The sequence below is a fragment of the Cervus elaphus genome, chromosome 25 (assembly GCF_910594005.1).
Source record: "Cervus elaphus chromosome 25, mCerEla1.1, whole genome shotgun sequence".
Classification (NCBI taxonomy): Eukaryota; Metazoa; Chordata; class Mammalia; order Artiodactyla; family Cervidae; genus Cervus; species Cervus elaphus.
The window spans coordinates 67,649,146-67,663,435 of record NC_057839.1 but is presented as its reverse complement, the minus strand read 5'-3'; the positions used below and the strand labels follow the sequence as shown (position 1 = coordinate 67,663,435).

At 52.1% G+C, this 14,290-nt stretch overlaps 1 protein-coding gene across 2 annotated transcripts in view; it reads left to right on the top strand.

Moving 5' to 3' along the window:
- ICE1 (interactor of little elongation complex ELL subunit 1) overlaps positions 1-9,873 on the top strand; it is a 59,862-nt gene extending 49,989 nt beyond the window's left edge. The window contains exons 18-20 of one of the 2 annotated variants that reach the window (XM_043887260.1): positions 6,200-6,298; positions 8,617-8,765; positions 9,578-9,873. In XM_043887260.1, coding sequence (XP_043743195.1) covers positions 6,200-6,298; positions 8,617-8,765; positions 9,578-9,592 — 263 coding nt within the window. In that variant the 3' untranslated portion in view covers positions 9,593-9,873. Of the gene's footprint in view, positions 1-6,199; positions 6,299-8,616 lie in introns of both variants that reach the window. The other variant, XM_043887259.1, reaches the window with a different exon arrangement.
- Positions 9,874-14,290: the final 4,417 nt, after the last annotated feature.

Sequence of the window (14,290 nt, the reverse complement as noted above, 5' to 3'; positions counted from 1 at the left end):
TGCGTTAACGTTTATTCAACTTTGTCAGCCAGCCAGGATTTTTCTTGTTAGCACATTTTATTTATAATTGAACTCTTGATTCTCAGATACTAATTTTAATATACAGACACATACACATATCTACATATACATACCAGAATACATAAATTGCTGTAAGTTATAGTCTAATTAGATTTATAAAATAAGTTTATCTTCCCTACTTTCACCCCCCCCCTTTTTTTTTGTACTTGCTCAGTAAGGATAGCTATGTACTTCCATAATTGGAACTAGTTTTGTTTCTACAATATAAACTGAATATACAGAAATTAAAATCATTGCTTAAAAATATTTTAAAGAAACAAAATTGTTTTTAATCTCAGGTCTAAAAAGGACCTCAGTGACCCTTTAGTTCTGCTGCTCCCTTTGCACCTTACAAGTCTTTAGTTTTTACTTTGACTAATTTTTTTCCTTTTTTGCCACATCTCTGACAACCTGCTCTCCATTCCCTGTGTTATTTCACTATCAGTGATGAAACCTATTCATTATTAGAAGGCTGTCTTTGCTATGAGCTGATTCTCTGCCATGTCTTCATCTCCTGGGAGCAGACAAAACTGGGTTCAGCCCATTGCCATGTCAGGGCCCGTTTGGCCATTGGAGGCAGTTGTCACGACTGCACAGACGTCCTGGAGTGTGACGTCAGCGGGCCTTAGGAAACATCACTGTGAACACGCTAGTGGAGGTGGTGGAACTCCAGCTGAGCTATTGCAAATCCTCAAAGATGATGCTGTGAATGTGCTGCACTCAATATGCCAGGAAATTTGGGAAACTCACCAGTGGCTACAGGACTGGAAAAGGTCAGTTTTCATTACAATCCCAAAGAAAGGCAGTGCCAAAGAATGTACAAACTGCCACACAGTTGCACTCATTTCACACGCAAGCAGAATAATGCTCAAAATTCTCCAAGCTAGGCTTCAATAGTACATGAATCGATAATTTCTTGATGGTCAGGCTGGATTTAGAAAAGATAGAAGAACCAGGGATCAAATTGCCAGCATCCATTGGATCATAGAAAAAGCAAGAGAATTCCAGAAAAACATCTACTACTGCTTCATTGACTACGCTAAAGCCTTTGACTGTGTGGATTACAACAAACTGGAAAATTCTTAAAGAGATGGGAATACCAAACAGCCTTAACCTGCCTCCTGAGAAATCTGTATGCAGGTCAAGAAGCAACAGTTACAACTGGACATGGAACAATGGACTGGTTCCAAATCGGGAAAGAAGTATGTTTCAAGGCTGTATATTGTCACCCTGCTTATTTAACTTATATGCAGAGTACATCATGAGAAATGCTCGGCTGGAGGAAGCACAAGCTGGAATCAAGATTGCAGGGAGAAATATCAGTAACCTCAGATAACGCAGATGACACCAACCTATGGCAGAAAGTGAAGAGGAGCTAAAGAGCCTCTTGATGAAGGTGAAAGAGGAGAGGGAAAAAGCTGGCTTAAAATATTAAATAAAACTAAGATCATGGCATCCAGTCCCATCACTTCATGGCAAATAGATGGAGAAACAGTGGAAACAATGACAGATTTATTTTCTTGGGCACCAAAGTCACTGCAGATGGGATTGCAGCCATGAAATTAAAAGACTCTTGCTCCTTGGAAGAAAAGCTATGACCAACCTAGACAGCATATTAAAAAGCAGAGACATTACATTGCCGACAAAGATCTATCTAGTCAGAGCTATGATTTTCCCAGTTGTCATGTATGGATGTGAGAGTTGGACCATAAAGAAGGCTGAGTGTAAAGAATTGATGCTTTTGAACTGTGGTGTTGGAGAAGACTCTTGAGAGTCCCTTGGACTGCAAGGAGATCCAACCAGTCCATCCTAAAGGAAATCAGTCCTGAATATTCTTTGGAAGGACTGATGCTGAAGCTGAAGCTCCAATACTTTGGCCACCTGATACTAAGAACTGACTCACTGGAAAAGACCCTGATGCTGGGAAAGATTGAAGGCGGGAGGAGAAGGGGATGACAGAGGAGGAAATGGCTGGATGGCATCACCAGTTCAATGGACATGAGTTTGAACAAGTTCTGGGAGATGGTGAAGGACAGGGAAGCCTGGCATGCTGCAGTCCATGGGGTCAAAAAGAGTCTAACGTGTCTCATCCTCTGTATCTTTGGCATTTAATTAAAATTCAAAGACAATACCATTTGAAATGAGGTTTAAGAATTTTTAAGTCATGTAAATCAGTCTTATAAGTAGATCACAGTAAGAAATATAATACCTCTGACTGATTTTGTTACTCTGTCTGCTAACATGCACTATGCACATTCACCTGCTAACATAGGAACATTGTAAATAAATATATAAGCTGAGTCCTGACAACAGCCTGGTTTCAAAGTGGACATCTACTAATTTTCACTGGAGATAACCCAACATATACTTGGAGTTAAGTATAGAACAAGAAAGCGTGGCGGTGTGGGAGTGGAGATGGCTTCGTAGGGCACGGCTCTCCTGCGCCCCAAGATCAGTGTCCCAGGCGGGGCCGCCAGGACACGGAAGGGCCCGTAGCTGCATTTCTAGCTGTCAGGGGATGGCATGAGTGTGTCTGGAAACCCTGGTTTCAGCAGCGGCTTCTCTTCTGGATTCAAGAAGGAAGGTTTGTACCTCTTGAGAATTCTCTGTGCCTGGAGAATTCCATGCATAGAGGAGCCTGGCGGACTATAGTCCTTGGGGTCACAAAGAGTTGGGCACGACTGAGCAACTAACACTTTGAGAAAATAGTTTGTAAGATTTGATGATATATTATTTAGAGTAATATGTGTATATTTAGATAATTAAGAGTGACATATAATACAGTTGTATATCTCATAGGAATAATTCGTGTCTGACTCTGTGACCCCATGGACTGTAGCCAGCCCAGCTCCTCTGTCCATGGGGATTCTCCAGGCAGGAATACTGGGGTGGGTTTGCAGTGCCCTCCTCCAAGGGATCTGCCTGACCCAGGGATCAAGCCCAGGTCTCCTGCATTGCAGGTGGATTCTTTACCATCTGAGCACCAGGGAAGCCCATAGGAGTAATTAATAATGTATAATTAATATGTAGTTAACAGTACTGTATAATAAAATGATAATGTAACTACATTTACTTAAATGTAGTTCAAAGAAAGGCTAATTAGGAAGCAAGTGTCCTTTGGAAGATAGCAGAGACTGGCCTACCTAGCGAACGCTGCCTGGTCACAGGAGGACCAGGGCGGGTGGAGCTTACGTGCCTGGAAAGGCTGGTGTGCAGAGGGCAGGGGGCCACCGGGTCGTTCCAGGAGAGCCTCGGCGAGCTTCACGCCGAGTGTCTGTTGGCACTGAAAGGCACCCCCCCACCGCCCCCGCCCCTCCTTGCTTAGTGGCTTGCTTAGGGGGGTGGGCTGGGGGTGGGTCCCGGTGAGGCCCAGTCTGAGGACGGGGCGGGATCCTGCGCGAGCTCTAGGGTGGGCCAGGGGCTGTCCTTCCCGCGTACTCATCTCAGGTGGAGTTTGAGCCGTTTCTAAGAAGAAAATGTTGGAGAAGCATCTTAAGTTTCTGAAGCTGACATTTACTAAAGAATTTAGTGAATAATTAGGTTGGTCAGTATGACTTCATAATAATAAATGAAGTCCCACAGCATGTGTTCATAAAAGACAGCAGTCATCTGTATTCTTAACTCCAAATGTGTAAATCCCAGTGGGGTTTCTGCTCCTTGGGAGATAAAGCAGCGCGATCCAGGGCCGTCTGGTGCTGGGCTGGGGTGTGAACACCGCTGTGGGCGCACGCCGTGGGCACGCCTGATTATTAGCCTGCCTGAACGCTGGTGGAGCACAGGGCCTCATGTGGAGTGTTTGGATCGCTCTGGAGGAGTGAAGAGTCTGGCAGAGCTGGGGTGTGGGGAGAGGTGAGCCCGTCTGAGGCCCTGGGTCAGAAGGGAGCAGAGCGGGGCCGGAAGTCAGCCTCTGCTGGATGCAGAAGCGTATAAAGCCACGTGATAGCACTTGCTGCCCCCAGAGAGTTCTGAGGTGGCCCGGCCGGGGTCAGCGGAGCCCCGAGCTGGCCGGCACTGTCCCTCCCGCCAGGGTTGTGCGTAGGCTGCAGGAGCCAGGCCTGCTTGATTTCTGTTCAGGGTCTTGCCATGTCGTTCAGCTTTTCTGTGGAATTGTCTTAATGAATGCATCCTTTCCTTAACACACCTGCGTATAAAACCGTGACAGAGAGCCCTGGGTGCCTGTGCAGCTCTGCGCCCTGCCCTGTAGACGGGCCACGTTCCCTATGACCCTCAGCTCTCCCCAGGCCTCCCTGAGTGTGGAGAGTGTTGCCTTTGATCTGAGATCACCTCCATGTCTCTTACTTGAATTTCATGGTGGCCAAACTGCCTTGGACTCACCCACATTCCTTCTGTGGAGGGACTTTTCTTCCCCCCACGGAAAATCTCTTTAACAGATTTGTCCATTGTCTTTGTCAAGTCATCATATGTATAAGTGTTAAGTCCTAGACCATATATCTCAGACTCATGAGTTCCTTTTATTGTATCTCTGATTTACTCTGGTAGATAGCTTCTAAAACCCAATTCATTAAGCATTTTTAATTGAAAGAAAAGGATCCAGTATAATACAGTCAGGTGTTACCTGGTGGTGATGATGTAGTCGCTCAGTAGGGTCAGACTCTTTGTGACCCCATGGACTGCAGCCTACCAGGCACCTCTGTCCATGGGATTTCTGGAATCCCAGAATACTGGAGTGGGTTGCCATTCTGTTCTCCCGGAAATCTTCCCAACCCAAGGGTTGAGCCTGCGTTTCCTGCATTGGCAGGCGGGTTCTTCCCCACTGAGCCACCAGGCTAGCCCATGTGTTTGCTGGGAGCACAGCCACAGGGCCCCACAGCTGTGCGAACTGCCCACCGGACGCTCCTCAGAGGTGGTCTCCAGGGCAGGGCTGCGGACAGGCGCTTAGCACGTTGATCTAATGCAAGGAGGTGTTTAAGAGTGACAGTGCCTTGACCTTTCTCATCTCTGAACTACGTTACTTTTCAGCCTCAGTGAAAGACTGCCTGGGAGATGATCCAGATGTTCCTGGTTTCCTCCCGGGTTAGGCATTATCCGGGGAGTCCCTGGTAGAAGGAACTTCCTGGAGGGCTGTGTCTGTCGCAGCGTTCAGGGTGCATGTGGCCAGCACTGAGCGAGCCCCGGCCGGGGATGCAAAGTGACGAAGCTGCCGTAGCGCCCCGCCCCGCGTGTCTCCACCCGCAGGGCAGGTGGGCTGGTTCGTGCACAGACCTGTGGGCCGCCTGTGGGCTGAGAAAGTGTGTGGACACAGCGGTGCCTGTGCAGGGTAGCATGGTCACAAGAGCGCGGGAAGGGGCCTCGGGGACCCCCTCCCAAGTAAGGGGGGCAGACCACGCGGCCTGGCCCTGGGGAGGGGGGGTCCTGCTCTGGAGCAGGTGGGTGCCCCCAGGTGAGCGGCCGCTCGGCGGGGAGCGTTGTCCTGGTGAGACTCCCAGAGAGCTTTTGTCAGCCCAGGTATTGTGTGTCATTGACCGTAATAGAAATTAAAACGCGTACTTTAAAACAACCTGGCTGTTCATTTGAAATTAATTAAATGATACTAGTCATTGTAAATGGCATTTTTAATGAAAAACAGCTGTTTCAAAACAAAAGTAGAATGGAACCGTATCTTGTTGCAAGCCTCTTTACTGTCTGGTTTCCCGTGGCTGCTCTACGTTCCCTTTCGGCTGTACGTTGTTCTGGTTGAGGTATTTGGAGAGAATCCGGTCTCACACAGATCTGTAGTTGATGAAAGGAGTATTTTAACAGCCTGTGGAAGTAACTCTGGGTGTACTTCTTTGACACTGGGCTTTCTGGGGGCTCAGTGGTAAAGACCTTGCCTGCAATGTAGGAGAGCCAGGTTCCATCCCTGGGTCGGGAAGATCCCCTGGAGAAGGGCATGGCAACCCACTCCAGTACCCTTGCCTGGAGAAGCCCACGGACAGAGGGGCCTGGCAGGCTGCAGTCCACGGGGTCACAAAGGGTCAGACACGACTGAGCGACTAAACAGCGGCAGCGGCAGCCCGGTTTCAGACCCTGAAGCTCAGCACACATAATGTCGAACAAAAGAACACGTAGGTTTTAAACTCTTAGGAAAAGTTAGCATTTAACCCAAGGTTGTTTACATTTTGTATTTGTTTCCCTCTAGGTCGTTTAGGTCAATTGGGTTTGAAGGAAGGGTTCCCGTCTGCAGTGAAGAACATCAGTACGGTGATTGGTATGTTTATCCAGCACGCCCAGGATGAAGGTACAGCTTCTGTTTATCATACTTACTTTCAGATCATTTGCGTTCCTCTCATCCAGTCTCTCTTGCGTTCTTAACTGTGTGCCGTACTCTGCGTGTCTCCCGCCGTTCGGGCGTGATTTCGACGAGGCCGCACTCCGCCCGTGTTCTCAGCACCGGCATTGGAACCTGTGTGGGCTTCCTGTAGTTTGCCTGGTCACCACTCATGCCCTTGGGCAGCAAACCCCTAAGAAGGAAGGGACTCTCCCGACCTGGTGCTGGCATTCTGTCTCAGCAGCCGTCGGCACTGGCTTCACGCCACCCTGTGACCCCCGCTGCCCCCACGTGCCTGGCCGAAGGTGTGTGCTGATGACAAGGGGGGGTCACACGTGTGAAGCAGCGGCTCCACTGCCGCCTGGTGTCCATACATAGTACCCGGGAGAACTTGGAGACTGGAAACCTCTGAGCCAGTCTTCACGTTACCCATGTTCTTTAATTTGCATACCGCAAAGCATGTAATTTTATAGTCTTATTCTTTAGTGGGAAGAGCTTAAAACTCAGAAAGTGACCCTTTGAAGCGTGAGTCTGTCGTTTTTATTTGAATGCTACGCCATCAAGGGGTAATGCGTTTACACAGTTTACATCCCAGATGAGCTTAACCTCTAGGTTGTCCTCCTCTTTCAGGGTGAGGCTTGGCAGGTTGAGCTACTGAGAACTTCTTTCTCTTTGGTCTTAGCATAGCTGCTGAGATAATGCCCATGACAGTGTTCCCTTCCCGTCTGGACCGTGTTCCCTTCCCGTCTGGACCGTGTTCCCTTCCCGTCTGGACGATGTGTTGTCATCTTAGAGGTGCTGGAGAGTGGCTGATGGACTGTCCCCAGAGCCGCCAGCCCAGACGTTTCCTGGCAGGAGGAGGGTCGATGGGGACTCACCTGGGCCTGCCCCCCCAGTGCAGCATCGGGCCCCAGGACGGCCCTCCCGGGTGGCACTGACTGTGTTATGCTTAGGAAGCTGACGCCCCAGGAGAGACCCCGAGCTGGGTGGTGCGGCCAGCTCACAGCTAGGCCCGAGGCCAGAGCCGCGGCTCCGCACGCGCTCCTGCTTGTCACCGTGGCGTTTACACCCGTGTGACTCCTTTGTTAGGCTTTTTGTTTTAGTCTTGTGTTCCCGTCTCTGATGACCGTGGAGCCAAACGGGAAAGTAACTCTAAAGCTGGCGCAGCACTACCTACAGCATCACCTTCTGAGCCTGTGGGGTTTGAGACGTTCGTTTTTAAACACTTGTTTGCCTTGTTGAGCTGCATCACTAACAGTGTATAGTTAATAATAAGGTTTAAAGAAATGACTCCTAAATTTTTTAAACTAAATAATTTAAGTGAATTTAACTAAAATTAGAGAAGGAAATGGCAACCCACTCCAGTGTTCTTGCCTGGAGAATCCCATGGACAGAGGAGCCTGGCAGGCTACAGTCCATGGGGTCACAGGAGTCAGACACGACTTAGCGACTAAATTGAACTAAATTAAACTTGAATTAAATAACTCCTGAATAAACTCGAGCTGGATGAGAGCTCGTACATACCATAATCTCTAACCTGGCTCTAGTCTGCAGTTAAATGCCATGTCTGTGATCATGCGCTGTGCTCTCGCGTGTAAGAGTGTATTTGTTGTACTATATTGGGCTTCGCTGGTGATTCAGACAGTAAAGAGCGTGCAGGCAAAGCAGGAGGTCCAGGTTTGATCCCTGGGTCAGGAAGATGCCCTGGAGAAGAGAATGGCAACCCACTCCAGTATTCTTGCCTAGAGAATCCCAGGGACAGAGGAGCCTGGCGTGCTACAGTCCATGGGGTTGCGAAGAGTTGGACATGACTGAGTGACTTAACACTTTCATACTAAAAAGCAGATTCTCATTTGCTCTCATTTCATGTTTTTCCTTTCCAAAGTCCATGTGTAAATACTTGCAGTGGGTTAATGGAGTCGTTTATTTGACGGATGCTTTGGGATCCACATTCTCTTGAACCTTAAGTGCGGGATGTGGTCCTTCCAGAACTGCCGCTGGAGAGCTTGACTGCGGTCCGGGAGGGCCGGCACTCCCCGTGCGCCCTCCGCTCCGCACGCCGTCCCCGGGGTGCCGGCATCACCAGGGGCCTGTCGAGACTGGGCTGTGTTTTGTTTTTTCCTTTGTAGAAGGACTTAATGAGCTATTTTTTCATTGTCGGTTTTGTTTTTATTATTAGTTTTCATTGCTGACAGAAAGTATATGAATAGTGATTCACTAGATTAACATTAAGATTGTGAATAGCAGAGCTTTTCTCGTGTGATGACAGTTGTGGAAATGCTTTTCAGATATCCCGTGGGGGGTCCAGCTGGCCGCTGTGTACGCCCTGTGCGACCTGAGCCCCAGCAACCCGGCGGAGATCTCCAAGATCCTGGAGGCCTGGCGCAGGGAGACGGCGCGCAGCGTCCCCGCCGCGGTGCTCGGTGCCCTGGACGAGGTGGGCGCGCTGTGCGCGGAGGGGCGAGGCTGAGCGCCTGCGCCGCCGAAGTGCCTTCACGCGTCTCGGGGCCGCCGGGCAGCCGGCCTCCAGGAGGCGCCCCCTGGGCCGAGGCCGAGAGACCGGGGCGGGCCCCGAACCGCGCTCGCCTCCCTTCCGGCTGTGGTGAGCACGGACGTTCGGACTGGAGTGTTTGTGTCTTGGTCAAACAACAGAAACTTGAACCTAGCCCTTTTTTGCTGCAGAAAGTGGTTTGTTTTTTTTTTTTTTGGTCGCTTTTTGAAACTGAGTGGCATTTTGTAATGAAATTAATATAAAACCATTATTTGGTTCCTGAGCCAGTTTTGGACCTTGTGCCCAAGTGACTGACCTGGAGGAAGCGCGGCTGGAGTGGAGGCCGAAGGTTCTGCCAGCGTCCTCGCCGGCAGGGGCCGCTCGTCCCCCCGCAGGCGCGGCCGCCGCTGCTCAGGGTAGAGACCGGGGCGCGCCTCTCCCGCCGCTCGGCCCGGGAGGAGAGAGAGAGTCCAGGCTCCCGGGGTCTGCACCCCGCCCAGCGCAGGCAGGCCCCCCGTGTGCCCTGTATATACGGACAGCCAACAATGTGTCTCACATTTGATGATATTCCACTTTTCGGAATTTTAGTATTTGTACAGAGAAAAATGGGTTTAATAACTCGCCCTGGTCCTGATTTGTCCGCTAGTCATCATTTCTTAAAACTCTTGTATGTGTTTTTTTATAATAAAAAGTGAAAGTAAGCCATGCACATGAGTGTCCTGATGAGTACAGTGACCCTTGCCCGCCTTCTGCTCCAGCCAAAGATGAAGTGAGCCCCGGGTGCTGACCAAAGACGGAGCCGCCGCCCGGGAGCCTCCTCTGCGGACGCGGGCACGGACGCCGGGATGTGCCCGCTGCGCGTCCTCCAAGGCTTTCGGGGACGGGAGACCCCGCGCCAGCGCTGCCTGGTGCTCAGTGTTGGATGTCTCCGTTTACCTAGAGATGCTCCCCTTAAAAATTACCTCTGACAACTATTTTGTTATTCCTTCCCCCTGTTTTTAAAGGAATTATAACAGACGGAGATTTATAAAAAGAAACCTCTGCTCGCCCTTTGGATGCTTTTTGTCTGTGTGTTCCTTCTTTCTCCCTCTGTCTCCGGAGCGCGTGGTCTGTGCCAGAGCCTGGCTGGGCGGAGCTGGTGAAGAAAGCGGCCAGGTTCTCAAAGACCTGTGTCATCTTTGGTTACCTGCAGTGAGAGGCACACGGGGGCTTGGAGCAGGGTAGCCCGCCCAGGAGGGTTCCCCCGAGGAGGTCACTGGTGAGTTAGGCCCTGAGAGGAGGGGCCCTGGGATGGTCCTGGTGGACAGGTGTGCTGGCTCTGAGAGGGGCAGGGCCCGCCGTGCGTCAGCAGTGCTCTATGTGATGCCCATTGTTCAGGAACATGGGTGCCCGCCCCTCCCTGGGATCTGGGCAGCCCTGGTCTCGGTCACACTCTGAGGGAGGTTTGAACAGGTGTGACGGGGCGGGGGGTTGGCACTGGTGGGCGCAGACCACCAGCAGGGAGGGGGGCAGATGTCACATGGATCTTGGGGGTGAAATCAGTGCTGAGTTTGGCGAGGGACAGAAAGGAGTTGGGGGTCCCACAGTTTTGAGTTGGGGACAGGGGCTCTGGGTTGGTGATAGGAGCCACGAATCCTGGGTGTGTGCTGGGATGCAGACATCCCCGTGGAGGTGGCTGGGAGCCTGTAGAGGCAGGAGTCGAGCTGGGACGAGCTGAGGCAGACGTCAGAAGGGGGACAGAGCTCCGAGGGTGTTTAAGCGAGTGGTTGCCTAGGACAAGTCCCTTCCCTCCCTCAGCGCCTCCTGTGATTTGAAGACGCCTGGGAGGGGGCGGAGGAGGAGACGCCAGGCGGGTCAGGAGGGGGTGACTGAGAAGCACGTTGGCACCTGCGCTCTGGCCCAAGTCAGGGGAGCGGGAGGGCAGGCAGCGGCCCTGAGCTGCTGGAGGCCATGAGGTCTGCCGTCCCGGAGGAGCGGCAGGGTGGGTGGATTCTGCCACTTGTGGGGACGTGCTGAGCCTGGAGGGTTGCAGAGTAAGAGGGGGTACTGGGGAGAGGGCAGGTCTGGGGACACAGTGTGGGGGCAAACTTGCCTGGTGTCACATGCTTCGTCATATGGCTCACAGTAAAGAGGGCTTCCCTGGTGGCTTAGTTGGTAGAATCCGCCTGCAATGCAGGAGACCCCGGTTCAATTCCTGGGTCGGGAAGATCCCCTGGAGAAGGGGTAGGCTACCCACCCCAGTATTCTTGGGCTCCCCTTGTGGCTTAGCTGGTAAAGAATCTGTCTGCAATGCTGGAGACCTGGGTTGGGAAGATCCCCTGGAGACGGGAAAGGCTACCCACTCCAGTATTCCGGCCTGGAGAATTCCATGGACTGTGTAGTCAATAGGGTCACAAAGAGTTGGACACGACTGAGCAACTTTCACAGTAAAGAACCCGCCTGCCAATGCAGGAGACTCAGCTTCCATCTCTGGTTAAAGAAGATCCCATGGAAAAGGGAAAGGCTACCCACTCCAGTATCCTTGCCTGGAGAGTCCCATGGACAGAGGAGCCTGGCGGGCTGTATAGTCCACAGGGTCACAAAGAGTCGGATGCGGCTGAACGACTGGACCACCACGGCTCAGGTCGTGTTCTGACCATCACAGTCCCATGCGCTCTCAGCTGGTGGGGGGTAGGTGGCGCTGACGTGGCTGCCCCTCTGCCCACCGGAGGCTGGCGTCACTCCTGATAACACACACACCTGAGCGCCCCCTGGAGGGCGAAACAGTTTTAAACTTGGTAAACTGATTGTTTCTGGTCCCTGGGCAGAACACGGCTATAGAGTTTTATCACTTAAAAAAAAAATGGATGCACGCAAAAATGCAGGTAAACATTTGAACTTGGAGTGGGGTGGGGCTCTCGGCTGGAGGGGTGCTTGCCACCCCATGCCGGGAGCAGGCACCCGGCAGTCTGTGCCTGGAGCCATGTGCAGGAGCCCGAGGGGCGGGACAGCGATCTTTTTTTTTTAATTTTTATTTTTAATTAGAGGACAGTTACTCTACAATACTGTGATGGTTTCTGCCATACATCATGAATGAATGACGTATGAACCAGTGGATCAGCCATAGGTACACATGTCCCCTCCCTCTTGAACCTCCCTCCCCCCCTCCCCCCTCCCTCCCCATCCCACCCCACATACGCCTGGCCAGCGTTCTTACTGGACTTGGCCCCAGGACTCCTAGGGAGGCTCCAGCTTTTCATTCGGAGCTCAGAAGCAGCCTGGAGGTGACGCCTGAGGCTGTAATCCCCCCGCCCAGGAATGTTTGGTCGCGTTGGTTTTTCACATGGGATGAGACAGCGTAACTCACAAATTTCCTGTAGAAGCATGCAAGGGGCTCTGTGCCTGGCCTGGAAGGAGCGGCATGGTGCCACTAGAGGGCGCTGCGGCCCCGCCGCGAACCGCAGGGCCCCAGACAGAGGGCTCCTAGGGCTGCGGTCCGCTCTGGGGAAGACGTCTCTCCACATCTGCGGCCTTGAACGGAGGCGGTTTTACTGCCCGCGCCCTTCTCTCCGGGAGTTAAGTGGGGAAAACGTGTGGAAAGGGTAACTTGTAAAATAGACGGTATTCAAAAGCATCAGACCGATGCTGAAGCTGAAGCTTCAATACTTTGGCCGCCTGATGCAAAGAGCTGGCTCATTGGGAAAGCCCCGATGCTGGGAAAGATTGAGCGCAGGAGGAGAAGGGGACGATAGAGGATGAGATGGTTGGATGGCATCACTGACTCAATGGACATGAGTTTGAGTAAACTCCAGAAGTTGGTGATGGACAGGGAGGCCTGGTATGCTGCAGTCCATGGGGTCGCAAAGAGTCAGACAAGACTTGTTTGTTGAATAACAACAAGATCATAGTAATTCCCTCCTTATCCAATCACCACCAAAAAAAATAGAAGCAAATATTTGCCAGTTTGGTCAGATTCTTTCTTGGATATTTTCTAGTGACCCTAAAAATCCTTTGACAAAAATATGCCAGCTGGGCGGTGCTGGTGGTGGCTGTGGTGGAGGGTCATGTGATGCGGCCCGGTGACATGTGTGACGGTGGGTAACTCCCCCTGTCCACCCGGAGCGCGCCCCGTTCCTCTCCAGGAGTCCTCTTGTGGGGAGCCATGGTGCCGAGAGCCGTGACCCAGAATCTGGTCAACCTGCCTGATGAAGGCCAACCATGCCGCACAAGCCTCCCTGAGGAACGCTCTAGGAATTCAGGGGACTTTGGAAAGGAAGAGCCGTCCAGCTAATAACACCTCCCGCTTGCATTTCCTTCACTCGCCCGACGCTTTCTCAGAGAAATTCAGCGTGCTTGTTTTGATCGTGGAACAAGCAGGAAGTTCCTTTTCTTGCCTCTAAAGAGGGTTTAAGGAAGCCATACTTTCATAGCATGACGTTTCTGCCCTCACATGCTCGGATTGTTTTCATGAATCACAGAGCCGTCACGGTGTTGCAGTCAGCGTGTTCAGCACAGGAGCGGGGTTCTAACGATGTAGACAGACAGAATGACCAGTGAAGAGTGGGGGTGAGGGATGCTTCAGTTCAGTTTTAGGCAAAGTTTGTTCAGCACAGAGAAAGTGCTGCTGACGATGTCGACAGAGACAGAATTACCAGTAAGGGTGGTGGTAAGGGATGCTTCAGTTCATTTTATGAAAATGGCAGCATCCTCTTGTTTTTACGAAGGACTCTGGGCTTTTGTGCCCGACTTAAGGACCAGGGCTCCCTGCCTGTGCCTGGATCCAGCCCTCCCAGGGGGGCTCTGCCTCTCCAGCCGGGAAGGCTGATGCTACCTCGCACCTGCCGGGGGCTGTGCCCTGGGGCATGGGAGAGGGGACGCCTGGCGGGCTGGTCCCCAGACCAGCGGTTCTCAGAGGGCACAGCCTCGCCCGGGACACGCTGGGCACCAGACCGGGCTGTCCAGTGTGCACCGGCCTCGGGAGGGGCATGCGGCCCGCAGCCCAGGAGCCCAGCCTGCCCTGGACACCCACAGCTCAGACTCCGGGCGTCACCGCTGCTCCCCCGTCCACGCTGCCTTCAGGTCAGAGCTCCGCTCTCCAGGCAGCCTCCGCCTGTCCCCCTTGTGATCCATTTCAGGGGTGACTTGGGAGGAAGAGGAGGTGAGCACGGTGACCGCCTTCTGCCATCGGGAGATGAGTCTTTGTTGTTGTGCAGTTGCTAAGTCGTGTCTGACTCTTTGCGACCCCATGGACTGCAGCACGCCAGGCTTTCCTGTCCTTCACCTTCTCCTGGAGTTTGCTCAAACCCATGTCCATTGAGTCGGTGATGCCATCCAACCATCTCATCCTCTGTTGCCCCCTTCTCCTCCTGCCCTCAATCGTTCCCAGCATCAGGGTCTTTTCCAGTGAGTCAGCTTTTTGCATCAGGTGGCCAAAGGTATTGAAGCTTCAGCGTCTGTCCTTCCAATGAATATTCAGGGTTGATTTCCTTTAG